Source organism: Bufo bufo, chromosome 5 (assembly GCF_905171765.1).
Source record: "Bufo bufo chromosome 5, aBufBuf1.1, whole genome shotgun sequence".
NCBI classification, from domain to species: domain Eukaryota; kingdom Metazoa; phylum Chordata; class Amphibia; order Anura; family Bufonidae; genus Bufo; species Bufo bufo.
In genome coordinates this window covers 465,167,552-465,190,694 of record NC_053393.1, presented here as the reverse complement: position 1 = coordinate 465,190,694, position 23,143 = coordinate 465,167,552, and the positions used below count along the sequence as shown (strand labels likewise).

The following is a 23,143-nucleotide window of genomic DNA, read 5'->3' as shown; positions in this document are numbered from 1 at the left end:
AAGGGGTCCCTTATGTAAGGGCTGCTGCATCCTCTTCAAAGTCTACCTGTGTGTAATCTAGCAGGTCGTGGCAGTGCAGTGGAATTACAGCTTCCTTTTCCATTCACTTGAATGGGACAAGCAGTTGTAATTACACTGTACTGCTGCTACAGGGGAGATGCAGTGCAGTTAAAGGGTTTGCCCCACGAAAAATATTCTACAATTTTCAAACCAGCACCTAGATCCGAATACTTTTGTAATTGCATGTAATTAAACATTTAGCATAGCCACTGAGTTATTCAATGAAATGTATCTGTATAGCGCCACCTGCTGTAGCTTTTTTTCTTATTTCTTTGTCCTGCTCACTGAGATGGCTGCACATGCTCATTTTCGTCCTTCAACTGCATCATGAATTGTGATAGGGAGAGAGCTCCAGCACAAAGGACACACCCTCTTAGCTGCAGCAGATAAGACACTACCCTGGAGCTGCTAGCTTGATATAAAGCTAGCAGAGCAATACATGGAGAGATCTCTGGATCCATGTGAGGTTTAGGGCTGTTTCTACCTTTGATAGAAAGAGATGGTCATTTTTTACATTAGTTATGGGAAAACCCGTTTAAACATTGAACAGAACACAGCACCCACACGAGCGCCGCAACCCCTTTCGCACAGCTGATTGGCAGGGGTGACGGGAGTCAGATTCCCTGCTGATGTTGGAAGTTGCTCCCTGTAAATGACACATTTGACTGTTGCAACTGCAATAGTGGTTTTCAGCCTGTAGATGGAGCTCTAAAACTGACATTAGCTTGAGCACTTTTTTTTAGAACCTTGGGTAATCCCTGATTTGCTGTTATTATATTACTCAGTTTACCCTCCAGGATCCTCTAAAAAATGCAATACTGCCACCTGTGAAAATATTCTTAACTAATAACTATAACTAATGGTATATACCTAGTAGTTTTTTTTTAACTTATTTTCTATTTGAACTGTTACAACTGCAGTAATATTTATCAACCTGTAGATGGTGCTTTATAACTGACATTAGTTTGAAAACTTTTTTTTTAGCAAATAGGGTAATCCCTGATATGATATTATTATTGTAATCAGTCACTTTACCTGCCCGGATCTTCTAGAAACCTACAATACTGCTAGTGTGATCTCTAAACTGTAGCCAGTAGTCTGCTGATAGAGTCTTACAGAAAGTTATATCAATTTCAGAATTTCCTTCAGGAGTTCTAATGTTTTGATTTGTTTTCAATTCCAGTAATACTATAGTTTTTTAGAACCTTCTATTTGAATACACTGAAGAATAGGGTACGATGTACATTTCTGCTGGATGTTCCTTTTTGGTTGTTGAATTATTTGCAGTGTCATAGGATTCAGAGCTGCAGTTTTTAACTTACTGGTAAAGCCTGACATTTGCTTTCTGCAGTTCATCTGCCTTTTCATCCGGAATAGCATCCTTCAGTTCACCAGTTCTTTGCCCAAGCACGGCATTCATTATCTGCATCAGGTCAGGGGAATCTTTTTCATTGTCTATGATGCCAATCTGGGCTCGTCCTCCTCGCTCATCATCTCTTATGCTCTGGGCCAAGGAGCAAGCCTGGGAAGAAATAGATGGAATTTGTTAGGTTTCATTTAGAAATAGTAAGCTTTTTATGTAGATATGCAGGACATAGTAAATTAGGCTCGACGAGGCACATATTTCTTAATTATTCCACCTCATGGCTGAAGTACAGTACATGTACTCCAATACAAATGTTGTCCCTTTTTTGGTGGACATGCCCCAAAGGTTATGTAAACTGATGTGCTAAAATATATGTTGTATATTATAGAGAATGAAGATATTTGTGTTAGGCCTCATGCACACGACCGTTGTGTGCATCCGTGTCCGTTGTTTCGTTTTCCGTGATTTTCTGCGGACCCATTGACTTTCAATGGGTCCGTTGAAAACTTGGAAACTGCACCGTTGTTCATCCGCGTCCATGATCTGAGTTTCCTGTCCGTCATGGTTACTTAGCAATTTTAGAAGCATTATACTTACCTGCGATGTCTGTGACCGGCCGGGCGCTCCTCCTACTGGTAAGTGACAGGTCTGTGCTATAAGCAATGCGCCGCACAGACCTTTCACTTACCAGTAGGAGGAGCGCCCGGCCGGTCACAGACATCGCAGGTAAGTATAATGCTTCTAAAATTGCTAAGTAACCATGACAGCCAGGACTGCAGTAGCGTCCTGGTTTCCATGGTTACCTATCGGAGCCCCAGCGATTAAACTGGGACTCCGATCGGAACTCTCCGCTGCCACAAATGATGGGGGGGTGGGGGGGGGGGGATTTTAATTGGGGAGGGAGGCCGCACTGGCCACCAATGAGTTAAATACAGTGGAGGGAGGGGGGCTTCACTGGCCACCAATGAGTTAAATACAGGGGAGGGAGGGAGGGGGGCCGCACTGGCCACCAATGAGTTAAATACAAGGGAGGGAGGGGGGGCCGCACTGGCCACCAATGTTTTTAAAACTGGGGAGGGAGGGGGGTCTGCCCCCTCCTGCCTGGCAGCACCTGATCTCTTACAGAGGGCAGTCATGTACACAGTTCTTAGTATATTCTAACTTGAAGCGTCCCCATCACCATGGGAACGCCTCTGTGTTAGAATATTCTGTCGGATTTGAGTTTTCACGATATAACTCAAATCCGATGGTATATTTTAACATAGAGGCGTTCCCATGGTGATGGGGACGCTTTAAGTTAAAATATACCATCGGATTGGAGAAAACTCCGATGGTATAATAGGGACTCCTGACTTTACATTGAAAGTCAATGGGGGACGGATCCGTTTGCAATTGCACCATATTGTGTCAATGTCAAACGGATCCGTCCCTATTGACTTGCATTGTAAGTTAGGACGGATCCATTTGGCTCCGCACGACCAGGCGGACACCAAAATGACTTTTTTTTTTTACTTTCCTTCATGTCCGTGGATCCTCCAAAAATCAAGGAAGACCCACGGAAGAAAAAACGGACACGGATCACGGAACTACGGAACCCGTTTTTGCGGACCGCAAAAAAATCGGTCGTGTGCATGAGGCCTTAATCGAATAAAATGCAATGCAATGTAATACTAATATTCTACCTGTATTACATCTACCCATTATAGAAAGTACGAGGAAGAATGAACATTGGGGGAGATTTATCAAAACATAGCAACCAATCAGATTCCACCTTTCTTTTTTCAGAGCTTCTTTGGAAAATGAAAGGTAGAAGCTGATTGGTTGCTATGGGCAACTAAGCCCGTTTTCCTTTACACTAGTTTTGATAAATGTCCTTCATTGTCTTTTTGTGCATTTTCAGCTATAAAAGTTTACTCTTTTGGTAAAGATTTCCACTAGATTTTTAAATGTCAGTGGAGGCTCAAGAACGTTAAAGGTCATCTGTCAGCAAACTGTGTTGGTCTCATGTTCATTTGTGCCCGCATTGCTGAGAAAAGTGATGTGACGTGGGTGCTGGGGACTGGTGTATCGTCTATAGGAGGGGTCTGGGTATTGTAGGGGGTATTTGTACTATTTGATAATCCCTTTAAAGAGAATCTGTAACCAGTTTTATGGTGTCCCACATTAGTGACAGATCCCCCCTAACAAAATGCTGGGTCACTTTCTTTAAGGCCTCCTGCACACGACCGTTTTTTTTTACCCGTTCACTGGCCGTTTTTTGCGTTCCGTATACGGTCCGTATACGGAACCATTCATTTCAATGGTTCCGCAAAAAAACCTGAATGTACTCCGTATGCATTCCATTTCCGTATTTCCGTTTTTCCGTTCCGTTTAAAGATAGAACATGTCCTATTATTGCCCGCAAATCACTTTCCGTGGCTCCATTCAAGTCAATGGGTCCGCAAAAAAACGGAACACATACGGAAATGCATCCGTATGTCTTCCGTTTCCGTTCCGTTTTTTGCGGAACCATCTATTGAAAATGTTATGCCCAGCCCAATTTTATCTATGTAATTACTGTATACGGTATATGCCATACGGAAAAACAGAACGGAAAAAACGGAACAGAAATGGAAACACAACGGAAACAAAAAACGGAACAACGGATCCGTGAAAAACGGACCGCAAAACACTGAAAAAGCCATACGGTCGTGTGCAGGAGGCCTAACTGGCACAGTCAATTTGCTAACAAAAAAAAAATTGTATTGAACAGCTCCAGTGCATACCAATAAGTCCAGCATATTCATGAGGTATTGGCTTTCTTTGTCCTGTGCTGCTAATTAATTTGGAAAAAAATGTCAATCAGCAGCAATGGGGGAAGAAAGCCAAAAGATCATGAATATTAGGACTCATTGGCATGTGGTGAAGCTGTTAGAATCAAGGACCTTAAAACTGGCGACAGATTCCCTTTAACAGGGAATCTTCCTTCCCCTATGGATTACAAAAGCAATAGAGTGACAGCATATTTACCAGCCCTTGAGGGAAAGTGTTACTTAATGCAGCAGAAAGTTCAGAGGCCACACAAGGAGTATTATCAGAGAAAGGTAAGACACCTACATTGAGGTTACAAGCTTCTCTGCATACTGGTGGGAGCTATAGGCTTCAGGTTCCCCATCATATCAAATGCACAGAGTGTACTCCCCTGTGGATACTGCAGAGCAGAGATATCATATTGTGATAGCGCTCCTTTCCCATGTCTGTGTGGCCCAGGGGAGCATCAGAGTGAGTAAATGCAACCACCATTCCTTCTACTACTACTCCTGTCCTCTTCCCTCTCCTGGGTACGCGATAATGAGGGTAGCAAGGCAATCATCTGCCCAACATCTTGGGAGGTTCCATGAAAAAACTATGCTGAGGTTTTCAGTGCTGCTATGTTTGGGGATTATATAGCTGTACACAAGCGCTTGTTAGCAATGAATGGAACCTTACTAAATCTAAATGTTATCTTTCATATATTTCTGTATAAGGCAGATTTAGAGCTCCTGTTTGGCCTACATCAACGTTCCTTTCCTGAACAAAATACTCTGTCCTCTTCCTTCATCTCCTTACCCTTATCCTCTCAGCTTTGTTGCTTTCTGGCCCGTTCCACTGGATGATCACTTTGCCAAGGTCAAGAAGGAAAACATCGCCTTTGTTAAAACTGCTCCAGGACAAGTCAACCTGTAAGAGTCAAAACCAATACTTTACACTGAGGTGAACACAGCCATGTCATTGTTAAGGAAGTCGCAACCCCCAAGACAGTTTGGGGTTAGATAGAGGAGAGTGAGGAATGAGGGACCAAGTGATCCATTTCCTAATCCTCCAGGCCATGTGGACCGCAGAAGCAACTCATCTAGGGGGACACCATTGCTCCAGAGAGACTGCATCTGATCAGATCCACTACCATTACCATCCTCTGCATCGGCTTCTCAGGGGCTCGCTGCTCATTTGGAAGCTATGTTTAATATGGAAACTATATTTTCAGATTTCCTAGGATTTTTCCAGTATATTAATAGTCAGGTCAGTTGACATCTCATACAAAAACATAATTGCTAATTGCTATTGTTATATGTATGTCTGACACCACAGACTTTTTAGACTACCTGCACAGGTTGTGGATTAAGTGCATTTTTTTCCATGTGGATTTTCGTGACAAAAAATGCAGCATAATTCAGTACCAGCAACATGAATGAGAACTGACAAATCTCATGTACACTTTGCTTATTTTTGCCATTTTGTCATCCGCAGAATGCCAATTGTTTCTGCAGAATTTGCAAAGGGTGAGATCTGAGGCAAAACCACATCAAAATCTGCATGTAAAACATGCAGATTTTGATGCAGATTCAGGCCACAAATGCAAACGCGCAAAATTCCACTTGGAAACTCATGTTAAGGTAGCCTAAAATAAGCATTCCAACTCCAAACAGTAACTCCATCGAAAGTGATTGTTCTTTTCCATGGGTGAGAACAGTGACACACACCCAGGAAACTCATGTTCAGAGCTGGGAAGTGTTCCTCTTTTTTAAAATACTTCACCACTTCAGTAAGGGCTGTATAGCCAGTTACAGTACACAAGCTGCATTGATACAGATCCAGAGCTGTGCCCTTAGGGTACTTTCACACTAGCGTTATTCTTTTCCGGTATTTTGTTCCGTCACCGGAAAAAAACGCTTCAGTTTTATCCTAATGCATTCGGAATGGAAAGCAATCCGTTCAGTATGCATCAGGATGTCTTCAGTTCAGTCCCTTTATGGTATTTGGCCGGAGAAAATACTGCAGCATGCTGCAGTATTTTCTTCGGCCAAAATTCCGGAACACTTGCCGGAATGCCGAATCCGGCATTAATTCCCATTAATATATTAATGCCGGATCCGGCGTTACGGACAAGGATAGGACTGTTCTATTAGGGGCCAGCTGTTCCGTTCCGCAAAATATGGAATGCACACGGATGTCAACCATATTTTTTGCGGATCCGTTTTTTGCGCAAAATACATACGTCATGTGCATGAGGCCTTAGTCTTTTCACATCAGTAGTTAGTATGACTCTTCATGCTCTGCAGTACACATACCTCTGTGGCTGAGACATGTTTTCTGCCCTTTACATGAAGTAAGCGACGTATATTGTACATATTTGTTTCCACATGTTTAAATCCTGAGGCAACTCCTCCTTTCTTGTATCTGGTGTGAGAGATAAAATAGTTATGTTATTATTGATTATCTATCTATTAGGGAGAGTTCACATCACTGTTATTACACACAACAGTTTTTTTTTGTGTCCACAAATTGTGCGTCCACCCAAAAAAAGGATGCGGCATCCGTTTTTTTGGAGGATCCGTTTTTTTCCACAGATCCCTTGTAATAAATGCCTATCCTTGTCCGCAAATGTGAAAAAAGTAGGACAAGCCCTATTTTTTTTGCTGAAGGGAAACACGGACAACGGACGCGGAATACAAACGGATGAACTATCAGCATTTTTTTGCTGACCCATTGAAATGAAAGGGTCCCCATCCTATCCAGAAAAAAAACGGAACGGAGGCCGAGAAAAACAACTGTCGTGTGCATGAGGCCTAAGGCTAGGGCTACATGGGGACATGTGTCTTGCAAAAGCAAGTCGCACCAAAAGTGTGCCGCTACACAGTCACATTTTTATTTATTTTTGCAAATCTGTTTATTGATTTTTCCATATACCGTATAATAACATACACATGTGGACTAGCTTTTCGCTGTCCATATCAGAGGCAGTATCCACAGATTGACAAATAACATTCCCCTCCCCCCAGTAAACCCCTCCCTTCTCCTTCCCCCCAGCCCACATGCCAATGATCTTATACCACCAACACTCTAATAGATCGCCATTCATGTCTCTCTAAGAAAATCAACACACCTTTAAATCACCCAACCTTCCCCTTATGTCGGCCTTTAGGTACCCATTGACATTTTTAATAATGAAAATCAATGGTTGACACTACGACATGTGACATGCTGCAACTGTGATGCAACGGTCGCACAAAAATGCAACTTGGATGGGTTTTTTGTGACAGTTGTGTCGCAGTTGCAGCATGTCACATTGTGACTATTGACTCTTATTATAAAAAATGTTGTGTGACTTTTCAGCAACAAAAAGTTGCGCCAGCTTAGGCATATAATCATGACAGCTCTGGGGGACTTTATTAAGGTCCCAGCCTCCATGGCAACACATGGTCACCTCACATTTGCATTTGCAGGTGTTTATGGGAACCGAGGGAGCCCCCTCCAACTGTAAAACTGCCTAGATGCCCCAGTTGCACTTGACTGCATCATCTAGAGGGTTAAAAGGGCTGCGAAAATAGTGTTATCCCCAATCCCGACCCAGTTCTCAGTCAGTGGCAGGCTTCCACAATGTTCATGGAGAAGTGGGGGAACAATGATTTCTTGATTCTGATCTTCAGTATGGTTGAGACAAAGGTATACTGAGGTATATTGGGCAAATCTATGCCAAAGGGACATTGTTTTGCCGTACATACTCCACATCTAAAGGTAGTCTATAGGTACATTATATGCCAAAAGTGATGTTCAACCATGGTGGGAACTAGGCTGACACGCACAATAACTGGACAAGGGCCATCTGCCTCATCTGCTACATATTTGTAATCTACATTTTCAATAGGAAATATCAGACCTATTCATGGTCATCGTAGCAGTAGGTGCCAGAAAATAAATCTCACTTACATAATACCGTTCTTGAAGTAGCTTTTAAAGGTGGCAGATTCATATCCCTGCACCTCCCTGTGTTGTATTGGGCTCCCTCCTAGAGCGTCGTCCATCTGGGTTGTATAAACTGCAGCAGCTCCTTGTTCATCCGGAGATGAGTCCTTCCCTATCCAGTAGTGGAGATCACTGGACATGCCACTGGATGATTGCTTGATCTGTGGAAGACAGTAAACTGCATATTCATATCCTTTCTATAATTAGTAAATTACTTACACAGTCCTAACATTAGTGCAGGTGTTGACCAGTCAGATTCCTGCTGCCATATTTTAGTGCAAGGGGCAATTATGACATTTAAAGGCTATGGACACCTTTGAGGCATTTTTTATATCACTGCGTTCTACTTATCCTGGGCTAAAATTTTTCAGCAGTTTGTCTTCTGCAACCTTCAGTTTCACTGCATCCACAGACTGTTGCTTCTCCTTCTCAGTGAAACCTGTCAGAGACATCCTCTGAAGGCTCAATCTGTGACCCTTATCTCTTCACTCCGGACATTTCATAAACACTTGTTTAGGCTAAATTCTAGTGAGTTTTAGAAGAACTTAGCTTAAATGTGTGTTTATGAACTGTACAGATAACGGCTACAGATCAAGCCATAAGAGTATCTCTCTGAAGGGTTTCGATGAGAAAGAAAAGGATGTAGATGAAGTGAAACTGAAGGCTATAAAAAAAAATCAACAGTTTGTTGTCTATAAAGACAAATTAGGAAAATGATATTTAGCCCAAGATACGCAGAAAGCAATAATTAAAGTAAAAAATGAAAATCAGACATCATACAGTACATTATATCAAAAGAATATCAAGATTATTAGGCTACTTTCACACTGGCGTTTTGAATTCCGTTTGTGAGATCCGTTTCAGGGATCTCACAAACGGTTCAAAACGGATCAGTTCAGCCCCAATGCATTCTGAATGGATAAGGATCCGTTCAGAATGCATCCATCCGTTACGCCTCCATTCCGCTCTGGATGCGGACACCAAAACGCTGCTTGCAGCGTTTTGGTGTCCGCCTGGCGATGCGGAGCCAAACGGATCCGTCCTGACTTACAATGTAGGTCAATGGGGACGGATCTGTTTTCACTGACACAATATGGTGCAGTTGAAAACTGATCCTTCCCTTATTGACTTTCAATGTAAGTCAGGACGGATCCGTTTTGACTTAGACTTTTTTTTAAAAGAATAATGCAAACGGATCCGTTCTGAACGGATACAAACGTTTGCATTATCGGTGCGGATCCGTCTGTGCAGATACCAGACGGATCCGCACCTAACGCAGGTGTGAAAGTAGCCTAAGGCAAAAAATCAATAGCATATGATTAAAAACATAAATGGGGTAAAAAACTTCAGACATGGGTAACAATAACCACAATTGCTGTACAAAGTCACTGGCCACCGACCTCTGTACCATTCGACAATTCCCTGCATAAAATAACGTGACTTCTAGACAATCTTTGACCCCCTGACGAAGCCGAGGAAGCAAAACGCACGTCGAGGCGTTCTCTAGCCATTTTAGGTTCACTTCCCTTGATCATGTCTACAAGTGGGTTCTGTTAGTGGGAGCTTTAAAGGGAACCTGGATTTTGTGTATAGAGCTGAGGACATGGGTTGCTAAATGGCCGCTAGCACATCCGCAATACCCAGTCCCCATAGCTCTGTGTGTGTCACGGCCTTTGGTGTACGCTGTGACACTGTTGCCACACTTGCGGTTGCCCGCGGCAATGTGTTGCTGTGAGAGCATGCAGTGGCAGTGTCTTGGCCTTCTGGGTGATTGCCGTGACATGGTTGCCACGCATGCTGTTGCCGGTGGTAACATATGGTTTAGTATGCTTGTGTGTGCACTTCCCCTTTAAGTTGTAGCCTCCCTCTGTCTGGTGCTGTAAGGGTTAACTCCCTGACTGGGTGTGGTCACTTGGTTTATATCTTCTGTGGTTTCCTGGCTGGAGTCAGTTGTACTTCAGCTGTTGTTGGTTCTGGAGCTCTGCTCCAGTCCAGGGTGTTCCATCTGTCCAGTGAGGGCCACCCTTGTGGTTATCAATGTTATCCCGGTGTCTCCTTCCCTTCCTGTCCTTATTTGTATGGAGTGGGTTATGTTCAGGGTGTTTGTATGTCTAGTTTGGTGTTACGTGTCCAGCATGTTTACTAGACATTCCCCTGTCTCATGTTTATTGCAGCTATGAGTGTCCTGGGTTCCTGTGTGGTTCGTGGTGTGTGCTGTGTCCTTTAATGTTGGTGTGGACAGCAGCACTAGTGCACGGGTTCCAGTCAGTGTGTCTGTGGCAGGTAAGTGTGTTATTGGTTTTGCTTACCTGCCATCTCCATATGCTGTATGTGTTCCCCTCTCCTTGCAGCCTGGCCTCAGATAGAGACTCCTGTTCCTCCATGACTGGGATGAACAGGTCGTCTCTTCCCTGCTCCTTGGTGAGGGATTACCAGGGTGACTTAGGGTCTCTAGGAATCCTGAGTATGAGTCGTCCTACCATCGGGGTCCGCTCATACGGTGAGGAGTCAGGGAGAGGATTAGGGACGCTGTAGGAGGTGACCTGCTCCCTTATTACTCCTTTTGGCCAGGCTGATTCCCTTTTACCCTTTGATACTGCACGGTGGGGGGGTTTCCCCCACTCCCCGCCGTGACAGTGTGCTTTTATTGTTTAAAAAAATACGATTTGATACATATGCAAATTAACCTGAGATGAGTCCTGTCCCTGACACATCTCACATACAAGACTCATCTCAGGTTAATTTTCATATGTATCAAATCGTTTTTTTTACACAATAAAAGCACACAGAGCTATGGGGACTGGGTATTGCGGATGTGCTAGCGGCCATCTAGCAACCCATGTCCTCAGCTCTATACACAAAATCCTGGTGACAGGTTCCCTTTAACAATATTAGGTTATGAAGCCTGACTTTATAGTATTGTTTGAGGGTTAAGAAGGACGTTCCCCTCCCATATTATAATTATTTACATGCTACCATTAGTCTGACACTGTTATCCTACCCCACCACATGTCCCCCCTGGTATTTTTTTGATATGTTATACATTCTTTTCGTGGGGAACTGAGGCTGTTGGCCAGTAGCTTGGCACAGCAATTGTGGTTATTGTTACCAAAGTCTGATGTTTTTAGCCCATTTATGTTTTTAATCATGTGCTATTGATTCTTTTGCCTAATAAACTTGATATTGTGTTGATATGTTGCAATGGGCATGGTGTTTTTTATTCCCTTAGGGCCCATTCACACGAACGTGTGCTGTCCGTTGCCATATTGCGGCCCACATTTGCGGGTCCGCAATACACCGGCAACGTTCTGTGTGCATTCCGCATCACGGATGCGGAACTATTGACTTCAGTGGGTCCGCAAATACGGAGATGCGGAAAGATGCAGAATGGAAGCATGGAACGGAACACTACGGAGTGCTTCCTGGGGTTCCGTTCCGTGCCTCCGAACTGCAAAAACATAGAACATGCTCTATCTTTTTGCGGAACAGACGGATCGCGGACCCATTCAAGTGAAAGAGTCCGTGATCCCCATACGGCTGGGCCACAGTCGGTGACCGTACATTGCGGACCACAGCATGGGCACGGGCTTCACACTGTCTTGTGGACAAGCCCTTAGGGAGCATATTTGTAGGCTTTAGTATATGCATATATATGCCCTTATTATTGCTTGTTTGAGGCTATGTGTTGTTTTTATCATACAGTACATGACAGTTTACAGTCTTAGGATCCACCGCACTATTCTGCTGTAGACACTAGAACTAGTGCACGTATGTAAGTTTTTACTGATAGCGTTTGACCCATGTTAAGCAAATGTAATATTGCAAGTGTTTGTCAGGTGAGCTGCTTTGACATCATGGCTATGTTTCTATCAGCTGTCATAAAATGTAGCCTTTATTAATTAGCACGTGTAAAATAACAAACTCCCATATAGACAAACACAAAAAAGAAAAGAATAACGACACTTCATGAGTGGAGTGTGCACACAGTGCGCTCTGTGACAGTGTTTCTGCTTCTCAGTGAGATAGTATAGATACACTGTGATCTAGGCAGGGTAATAACTTCCTAGTTTGGGCCTGTCCCTAGATGTGGCCCTATGATATTTACCCTTGCCTAAAAAACAGAATGGCCACCCCGACAGGGGCGATCCCGTGTTCAGGAACCTTCTGTAATGCCCTGGACTGCCCCTATTTGGGGATAGGTTGGGCAGAGTCTGGTCGGATGCCCAATTTGTGATGACCTAGTCTAGGTACATAAAATAATAAATATAGGTACGCAGAGCAGCAGAATATACTGCTATATATGCACTGTATAGATTAGTGCTCAATATAATAGGTCGTTTAAGCAATACTGAAGAATAAGATGTTTGATATATATAATGTTCTATGTACACAATCTAGACAGCTGCTCAGTCCATACAATGGTAGACAGCTGCACCGTGAACTATATCACGATGCCAAATACACTATTGGTGTAGATACAATATTATCGGCGCCAAGAGTTGCTACCCTGAAGTAACACCACACACCTCAGTCTCAGTCCTGAGGCGCCCAGGTGTGTGGTGTTACTTCAGGGTAGCAACTCTTGGCGCCGATAATATTGTATCTACACCAATAGTGTATTTGGCATCGTGCTAGACAGCTGCACCGTGAACTATACCATTGTATGGACTGAGCAGCTGTCTAGATTGTGTACATAGAACATTATATATATCCAACATCTTATTCTTCAGTATTGCTTAACCGACATATTATATTGAGCACTTATCTATACAGTGCATATATAGCAGTATATTCTGCTGCTCTGCGTACCTATATTTATTATTTTATGTACCTAGACTAGGTCATCACAAATTGGGCATCCGACCAGACTCTGCCCAACCTATCCCCAAATGGGGGCAGTCCAGGGCATTACAGAAGGTTCCTGAACACGGGATCGCCCCTATCGGGGCGGCCATTCCGTTTTTTTAGGCAAGGGTAAATATCGTAGGGCCACATCTAGGGACAGGCCCAAACTAGGAAGTTATTACCCTGCCTAGATCACAGTGTATCTATACTATCTCACTGAGAAGCAGAAACACTGTCACAGAGCGCACTGTGTGCACACTCCACTCATGAAGTGTCGTTATTCTTTTCTTTTTTGTGTTTGTCTATATGGGAGTTTATTTTACACGTACTAATTAATAAAGGCTACGTTTTATGACAGGTGGTACCCTGTAATTATATGATATATACATACCATCCGTGTTTATTCTCCATCTGACGGGAAATCGTCTTAGCTGTGATTTTATGTTTCTATCAGGTAAGGTTAAGTGACATCACAAGTGCGTTTAGTAAGGTAAGTAACATGCTATGACATCACAACTAGTTTTAGTCAGGTAAGCTGTTGTGACATCATAGGTGGGATTTACTTAGGAAAGGTGCTGTGACATCACAACTGTTTCTGCCGAGTAACTGCCTGTTATATCACAATTGTGTTTCTGTAACCTGCTGTGACATCACCAGGGTTTTCACTCAGGTAAGCAGCTACTGTGACATTACAAGTGGGTTTCAGGCAGATAGTGTGCCCTAAAATCACAGATGTTTCCACCAAGTAAGGCCCCTTTCACACGAGCGAGTATTGCAAATGCATTGCGACCACACGGAATCTGGACCCATTCATTTCAATGGGGCTGTGTACATGTGCGTTGGTTTTCACGCATCACTTGTGCGTTGCGTGAAAATCGCAGCATGTTCTATATTCTGCGATTTTTCACGCGACGCTGGCCCCATAGAAGGGAATGGAGCTGCGGGAAAATTGCATTACATCCGCAAGCAAGTGCGGATGCGATGCGTTTTTCACGGATGGTTGCTAAGAGATGTTGTTTGTATACATTCAGTTTTTTATGAAGCACGTGCAAAACGCATTGCACCCGCGTGATAAAAACTGAACGACTTTGCCTGCGAAATTGCGCATTTTTTATTGAACGCATTCGCAATGCATCCGAACCTAATCCAGACACGCTCGTCTGCAAGGGGCCTAAGTTGCTCTAACATCATAAATGGGTTTCACATCACAGGTGAATGATATCACAGGTGAATTTTAGTAAGGTATACTGCTGTGATGTCACAATTGTTTGCTATAAGGTAAGCTGATGGGACATCACTACTGAATTTCACTTAGGTAGGCTGCTGAAACGTCACTGTGGATTTTAGTAATTTAAACTACTATGACATCACAACTATGGAGGAGATGTATCAAACTGGTGTAAAGTAGAACTGCCCATAGCAACCAATCAGATCCCACCTTTCATTTTGCAAACAAGCTGCTTTTTCCGCTTCATGCACTGCTTAGGTTTTGTTAAACTACTGTGAAATCAGAAGACCGTTTCAGGCAGGTGAGTTATTGTGACATCACAGCGTGTTTTAGGCAGGCCATTTTAGTGGACTCGTCCCAAACGAAGCGGAAGACATTCAGGTTCGGCTGCCATCCGAAAAAAAAAGTTTTCGGTCCAAACTGGTTTGCTTATCCTTCGTTTCTACCATGAGATGTCATATCAATAGTACGGACGCGTGGCGGGTCGCAGTGCAAAATCCGCTGAAAACCAGCCCGAAATCTGCAGCAGCAAAATCTGCACTAAATCGTGCATATTTTGCTTTGGATTATGGTCAATGCTGAGAATTTGCTGCAGATTATAATGGAAAACATAAAATCAGTGATGGAAATCCACAGCATAAATTGACATGCGATTTAGAATAATGTGTGGATTTCATTGCAGAAGGTCTCTGCAAGTTCTGCAACATGAGATTTTTTTAAATATTATTTTCTTTGCTGCTACTGTAAATGCTGCAGATTTTCTGCACACTATGGAAAATCTGCAGCGTTTACACCACTTGTGGCTGTACCCTTAAGAGAAAGGATGTTTTTTTTAATAAATAAAATTTGAAGACAATCTAACAATGTTTGGTAAATTTTATTTTGTATGCATTCCTAAATATTCTTTAGTGGTGCTTCATTTGTGCCGAAATAGTATGACAGGTGTGTGGGTTTAAGAGATGTGTAAATCCCACGCATGATAAAACACCTGTCTTCTGTACAGACAGCCCGAAGGTGTCTGTTGAATAGGAGATCCCAAGTAGGTGTTCATTCGCTTTTTCACTTCAATAAAGCTGTGACTTTGACAAAAATAAATATATACAGTGTATAACAATATATATCATCATGTATACTTACAAATAAAATAATGTAGCAGTCACCTTCAAAGAAGCTCCCATAGGCTTTTTCAGGGAGAGGAACCATTTGCAGTTTCTGAAAAGAGAGTGATCATTAAATACATACTGCCATTTATGTGACAAACGCTGGGGACAATAGAAAACTAATGGCAGTTACTTGACCCTTGCGTGTTTGTGCTGATGCATAGTAGTTAGAATACAGCTCTGTATTTGGATCTGTGGTATTTGCCCTGCAGTCACTAAACACAAGGGGGTCCTTTACAAAGGCAGCTGTACACCAGTTTTTCCGGAGCACAAAGGGTGCAAACTTTTTGCAAACAACATTTTGCGACTATTTGCCTCTCCCTCTGCTCTTGCCGCTTTAAAAAATAAAATAAAATGGTTGGAGCATACAGTAGCTATAGTTTCCGTTTCTGGCGCATGGCAACAAATTTATTAAGATTTTCAATTAAGACTGGAGTGAGGAGAAAGCTCGGCTGTGTGCAACAGGGGACAACAGTTTGGCGGATAGATATGGAGTCTTGTGCATCTTCCGATATCCAGTTTGGGAAGGATTGCACTATTTAACTATTTGCTTCAGGCAACAAAAAACTGGTAACACCCTTGAAAATTGCAACATATGTGTGAAGATCTTGCATCAGTTGTTCGTGCCACAAAAATGGAGCATTAGCGTCAAGTTGAAATGCCACAAAACATTTAAAATATATAAAAGATACAAGCATTAACCAAAGATGATATATGTATCATACCAATCATACCATGCACAAGATATAGATACCACATAACATGTAGATACCTCACATAAGATATGGATACCATACATAACTTATACAGTAGATACCACTCATAAAGCCCCCTATTGTGATTTTGCAGGGAATAAATAATTTTCACTTGTACTTGTACAGCGAAGTTGACCGCAGGTTATTCTACTAAGGTATATTGCATTTTATCTTGACCTTCTACGTGCTGGTCTATAGGAATAGCCTTTCATTCTTTACTAATGAATAGGCTTCCAAAGATTTATTCAGAACTAGGCACACCCCTTTAACTTGGTTGCAGAAAATGTAACTTTCCTTGTGCACACGGCCGTTGTTTTGGTCCGCATCCGAGTCGCATTTTTGGCAGCTCGGATGCGGACCAATTCACTTCAATGGGGCTGCAAAAGATGCGGACAGCACTCCATGTGCTGTCCGCATCCGTTGCTCCGTTCCGTGGATCGCAAAAAATTAATAAATAACATGTCCTATTCTTGCCCGCGCTTTGCGGACAGAAATAGGCAGTTAAATCCGTGTTTTGCGGTCGTGTGCATGTAGCCTAAGTTTGCATTTAGGCTGGGCCTACACAAAGCCTAAGGGTACATGCACACGGTCAGGTTTTCTGATTAAGTTTTGGAAGCCGAAACAAAGAGAGAATTAAAAAATGAGAAGTTGTATTGGTCCTTTATTCTTTCTTCCTGGTTTTGGCTTCCAAAACTGCATGCAAAACCTGTCAGTAGCCATACCCTATCACTACTGTCGGAGCCTCCTTTGGTAGTTCCGTCAGATTTGATGAGAAGAATAATGCAGCATATTGCACTATTCTTCCTGTCAAAAAGACAGACTCCACAAGGAACCATGATGGTGTAGTTACCCAGCGAATCACTGCTACAGGGTTAACATTGTAATTTACTGTTAAAGGGTTAATAATACTAAGGTTCACCACTTGATGATACTTGTGCACTGTAAATACCAAAAGGTGAGATATATATACACATATAGTGGTCCCTCAAGTTACAATATTAATTGGTTCCAGGACAACCATTGTATGTTGAAACCATTGTAAGTTGAGCAATCGGTTCCAAAGCCCCAAAATGTCATCCAAGGTAAGAGAAAATGAAGATTTAAGAAAAATAATCAGATAACTAAGACAGATAAATCAAGTTCTTACATAGAAAAAAATAAGGGGTTGGGTCAGCACAACCTGCTGCAGGTGCAGATCACTATGGCGAAATACATATACAAACGGAAAATGCAAATGTGATCGCACACTACATCCAGCACTCTGCCCTCCATGCTGGATGAGACATTGGTTTATATTTTGGCCAAAGCATAGTAAGCCACTCACCGCGTCAAGGCTGTCTCATGAGTGGTCCCTAACTCTTGTTCCCACCTGTTCATGGGCCATGACAGCCACATAAAATCCAGGGAATGCAGGTCAGCATGCAAGCCAAGTACACTTTGCTTGTAACCCCGTCCGGTGCCATTACAGCTTTCATCGGATCCAGGGATGCAAGTACCAACATGCATGCTGAACCCACCATACACTTCTCCTGGAGCCAAATGGCTAATGGTAGGTTCTATACAAGCAGACTCAGTTTTATACTGACTTTAAAACCAGCCTCAAGGACAGATTAACTGGTCAGGTGTGCAATGACTCCAAGGAGATCGCCACGCCTCCAATATATACTACAAAGAAAAAAATAAGGGGTTGGGTCAGCACAACCTGCTGCAGGTGCAGATCACTATGGCGAAATACATATACAAACGGAAAATGCAAATGTGATCGCACACTACATCCAGCACTCTGCCCTCCATGCTGGATGAGACATTGGTTTATATTTTGGCCAAAGCATAGTAAGCCACTCACCGCGTCAAGGCTGTCTCATGAGTGGTCCCTAACTCTTGTTCCCACCTGTTCATGGGCCATGACAGCCACATAAAATCCAGGGAATGCAGGTCAGCATGCAAGCCAAGTACACTTTGCTTGTAACCCCGTCCGGTGCCATTACAGCTTTCATCGGATCCAGGGATGCAAGTACCAACATGCATGCTGAACCCACCATACACTTCTCCTGGAGCCAAATGGCTAATGGTAGGTTCTATACAAGCAGACTCAGTTTTATACTGACTTTAAAACCAGCCTCAAGGACAGATTAACTGGTCAGGTGTGCAATGACTCCAAGGAGATCGCCACGCCTCCCTGCATTCCCTGGATTTTATGTGGCTGTCATGGCCCATGAACAGGTGGGAACAAGAGTTAGGGACCACTCATGAGACAGCCTTGACGCGGTGAGTGGCTTACTATGCTTTGGCCAAAATATAAACCAATGTCTCATCCAGCATGGAGGGCAGAGTGCTGGATGTAGTGTGCGATCACATTTGCATTTTCCGTTTGTATATGTATTTCGCCATAGTGATCTGCACCTGCAGCAGGTTGTGCTGACCCAACCCCTTATTTTTTTCTTTGTAGTATATATTGGAGGCGTGGCGATCTCCTTGGAGTCATTGCACACCTGACCAGTTAATCTGTCCTTGAGGCTGGTTTTAAAGTCAGTATAAAACTGAGTCTGCTTGTATAGAACCTACCATTAGCCATTTGGCTCCAGGAGAAGTGTATGGTGGGTTCAGCATGCATGTTGGTACTTGCATCCCTGGATCCGATGAAAGCTGTAATGGCACCGGACGGGGTTACAAGCAAAGTGTACTTGGCTTGCATGCTGACCTGCATTCCCTGGATTTTATGTGGCTGTCATGGCCCATGAACAGGAGGGAACAAGAGTTAGGGACCACTCATGAGACAGCCTTGACGCGGTGAGTGGCTTACTATGCTTTGGCCAAAATATAAACCAATGTCTCATCCAGCATGGAGGGCAGAGTGCTGGATGTAGTGTGCGATCACATTTGCATTTTCCGTTTGTATATGTATTTCGCCATAGTGATCTGCACCTGCAGCAGGTTGTGCTGACCCAACCCCTTATTTTTTTCTTTGTAGTATATATTGGAGGCGTGGCGATCTCCTTGGAGTCATTGCACACCTGACCAGTTAATCTGTCCTTGAGGCTGGTTTTAAAGTCAGTATAAAACTGAGTCTGCTTGTATAGAACCTACCATTAGCCATTTGGCTCCAGGAGAAGTGTATGGTGGGTTCAGCATGCATGTTGGTACTTGCATCCCTGGATCCGATGAAAGCTGTAATGGCACCGGACGGGGTTACAAGCAAAGTGTACTTGGCTTGCATGCTGACCTGCATTCCCTGGATTTTATGTGGCTGTCATGGCCCATGAACAGGTGGGAACAAGAGTTAGGGACCACTCATGAGACAGCCTTGACGCGGTGAGTGGCTTACTATGCTTTGGCCAAAATATAAACCAATGTCTCATCCAGCATGGAGGGCAGAGTGCTGGATGTAGTGTGCGATCACATTTGCATTTTCCGTTTGTATATGTATTTCGCCATAGTGATCTGCACCTGCAGCAGGTTGTGCTGACCCAACCCCTTATTTTTTTCTTTGTAGTATATATTGGAGGCGTGGCGATCTCCTTGGAGTCATTGCACACCTGACCAGTTAATCTGTCCTTGAGGCTGGTTTTAAAGTCAGTATAAAACTGAGTCTGCTTGTATAGAACCTACCATTAGCCATTTGGCTCCAGGAGAAGTGTATGGTGGGTTCAGCATGCATGTTGGTACTTGCATCCCTGGATCCGATGAAAGCTGTAATGGCACCGGACGGGGTTACAAGCAAAGTGTACTTGGCTTGCATGCTGACCTGCATTCCCTGGATTTTATGTGGCTGTCATGGCCCATGAACAGGTGGGAACAAGAGTTAGGGACCACTCATGAGACAGCCTTGACGCGGTGAGTGGCTTACTATGCTTTGGCCAAAATATAAACCAATGTCTCATCCAGCATGGAGGGCAGAGTGCTGGATGTAGTGTGCGATCACATTTGCATTTTCCGTTTGTATATGTATTTCGCCATAGTGATCTGCACCTGCAGCAGGTTGTGCTGACCCAACCCCTTATTTTTTTCTTTGTAGTATATATTGGAGGCGTGGCGATCTCCTTGGAGTCATTGCACACCTGACCAGTTAATCTGTCCTTGAGGCTGGTTTTAAAGTCAGTATAAAACTGAGTCTGCTTGTATAGAACCTACCATTAGCCATTTGGCTCCAGGAGAAGTGTATGGTGGGTTCAGCATGCATGTTGGTACTTGCATCCCTGGATCCGATGAAAGCTGTAATGGCACCGGACGGGGTTACAAGCAAAGTGTACTTGGCTTGCATGCTGACCTGCATTCCCTGGATTTTATGTGGCTGTCATGGCCCATGAACAGGTGGGAACAAGAGTTAGGGACCACTCATGAGACAGCCTTGACGCGGTGAGTGGCTTACTATGCTTTGGCCAAAATATAAACCAATGTCTCATCCAGCATGGAGGGCAGAGTGCTGGATGTAGTGTGCGATCACATTTGCATTTTCCGTTTGTATATGTATTTCGCCATAGTGATCTGCACCTGCAGCAGGTTGTGCTGACCCAACCCCTTATTTTTTTCTTTGTAGTATATATTGGAGGCGTGGCGATCTCCTTGGAGTCATTGCACACCTGACCAGTTAATCTGTCCTTGAGGCTGGTTTTAAAGTCAGTATAAAACTGAGTCTGCTTGTATAGAACCTACCATTAGCCATTTGGCTCCAGGAGAAGTGTATGGTGGGTTCAGCATGCATGTTGGTACTTGCATCCCTGGATCCGATGAAAGCTGTAATGGCACCGGACGGGGTTACAAGCAAAGTGTACTTGGCTTGCATGCTGACCTGCATTCCCTGGATTTTATGTGGCTGTCATGGCCCATGAACAGGTGGGAACAAGAGTTAGGGACCACTCATGAGACAGCCTTGACGCGGTGAGTGGCTTACTATGCTTTGGCCAAAATATAAACCAATGTCTCATCCAGCATGGAGGGCAGAGTGCTGGATGTAGTGTGCGATCACATTTGCATTTTCCGTTTGTATATGTATTTCGCCATAGTGATCTGCACCTGCAGCAGGTTGTGCTGACCCAACCCCTTATTTTTTTCTTTGTAGTATATATTGGAGGCGTGGCGATCTCCTTGGAGTCATTGCACACCTGACCAGTTAATCTGTCCTTGAGGCTGGTTTTAAAGTCAGTATAAAACTGAGTCTGCTTGTATAGAACCTACCATTAGCCATTTGGCTCCAGGAGAAGTGTATGGTGGGTTCAGCATGCATGTTGGTACTTGCATCCCTGGATCCGATGAAAGCTGTAATGGCACCGGACGGGGTTACAAGCAAAGTGTACTTGGCTTGCATGCTGACCTGCATTCCCTGGATTTTATGTGGCTGTCATGGCCCATGAACAGGTGGGAACAAGAGTTAGGGACCACTCATGAGACAGCCTTGACGCGGTGAGTGGCTTACTATGCTTTGGCCAAAATATAAACCAATGTCTCATCCAGCATGGAGGGCAGAGTGCTGGATGTAGTGTGCGATCACATTTGCATTTTCCGTTTGTATATGTATTTCGCCATAGTGATCTGCACCTGCAGCAGGTTGTGCTGACCCAACCCCTTATTTTTTTCTTTGTAGTATATATTGGAGGCGTGGCGATCTCCTTGGAGTCATTGCACACCTGACCAGTTAATCTGTCCTTGAGGCTGGTTTTAAAGTCAGTATAAAACTGAGTCTGCTTGTATAGAACCTACCATTAGCCATTTGGCTCCAGGAGAAGTGTATGGTGGGTTCAGCATGCATGTTGGTACTTGCATCCCTGGATCCGATGAAAGCTGTAATGGCACCGGACGGGGTTACAAGCAAAGTGTACTTGGCTTGCATGCTGACCTGCATTCCCTGGATTTTATGTGGCTGTCATGGCCCATGAACAGGTGGGAACAAGAGTTAGGGACCACTCATGAGACAGCCTTGACGCGGTGAGTGGCTTACTATGCTTTGGCCAAAATATAAACCAATGTCTCATCCAGCATGGAGGGCAGAGTGCTGGATGTAGTGTGCGATCACATTTGCATTTTCCGTTTGTATATGTATTTCGCCATAGTGATCTGCACCTGCAGCAGGTTGTGCTGACCCAACCCCTTATTTTTTTCTTTGTAGTATATATTGGAGGCGTGGCGATCTCCTTGGAGTCATTGCACACCTGACCAGTTAATCTGTCCTTGAGGCTGGTTTTAAAGTCAGTATAAAACTGAGTCTGCTTGTATAGAACCTACCATTAGCCATTTGGCTCCAGGAGAAGTGTATGGTGGGTTCAGCATGCATGTTGGTACTTGCATCCCTGGATCCGATGAAAGCTGTAATGGCACCGGACGGGGTTACAAGCAAAGTGTACTTGGCTTGCATGCTGACCTGCATTCCCTGGATTTTATGTGGCTGTCATGGCCCATGAACAGGTGGGAACAAGAGTTAGGGACCACTCATGAGACAGCCTTGACGCGGTGAGTGGCTTACTATGCTTTGGCCAAAATATAAACCAATGTCTCATCCAGCATGGAGGGCAGAGTGCTGGATGTAGTGTGCGATCACATTTGCATTTTCCGTTTGTATATGTATTTCGCCATAGTGATCTGCACCTGCAGCAGGTTGTGCTGACCCAACCCCTTATTTTTTTCTTTGTAGTATATATTGGAGGCGTGGCGATCTCCTTGGAGTCATTGCACACCTGACCAGTTAATCTGTCCTTGAGGCTGGTTTTAAAGTCAGTATAAAACTGAGTCTGCTTGTATAGAACCTACCATTAGCCATTTGGCTCCAGGAGAAGTGTATGGTGGGTTCAGCATGCATGTTGGTACTTGCATCCCTGGATCCGATGAAAGCTGTAATGGCACCGGACGGGGTTACAAGCAAAGTGTACTTGGCTTGCATGCTGACCTGCATTCCCTGGATTTTATGTGGCTGTCATGGCCCATGAACAGGTGGGAACAAGAGTTAGGGACCACTCATGAGACAGCCTTGACGCGG

At 43.8% G+C, this 23,143-nt stretch overlaps 1 protein-coding gene across 1 annotated transcript in view; it reads right to left on the bottom strand.

Moving 5' to 3' along the window:
- The window catches only part of VILL (villin like), a 102,098-nt gene that overhangs the window by 34,953 nt on the left and 44,002 nt on the right, over positions 1–23,143 (bottom strand). Inside the window, exons 3-7 of the mRNA XM_040433741.1 lie at positions 15,399–15,473; positions 8,153–8,349; positions 6,514–6,622; positions 5,015–5,125; positions 1,383–1,582 (exon numbers count right to left, since the gene is read on the bottom strand). Of these exons, the coding sequence (XP_040289675.1) occupies positions 1,383–1,582; positions 5,015–5,125; positions 6,514–6,622; positions 8,153–8,349; positions 15,399–15,473 (692 nt within the window). The remainder of the gene's footprint in view (positions 1–1,382; positions 1,583–5,014; positions 5,126–6,513; positions 6,623–8,152; positions 8,350–15,398; positions 15,474–23,143) is intronic.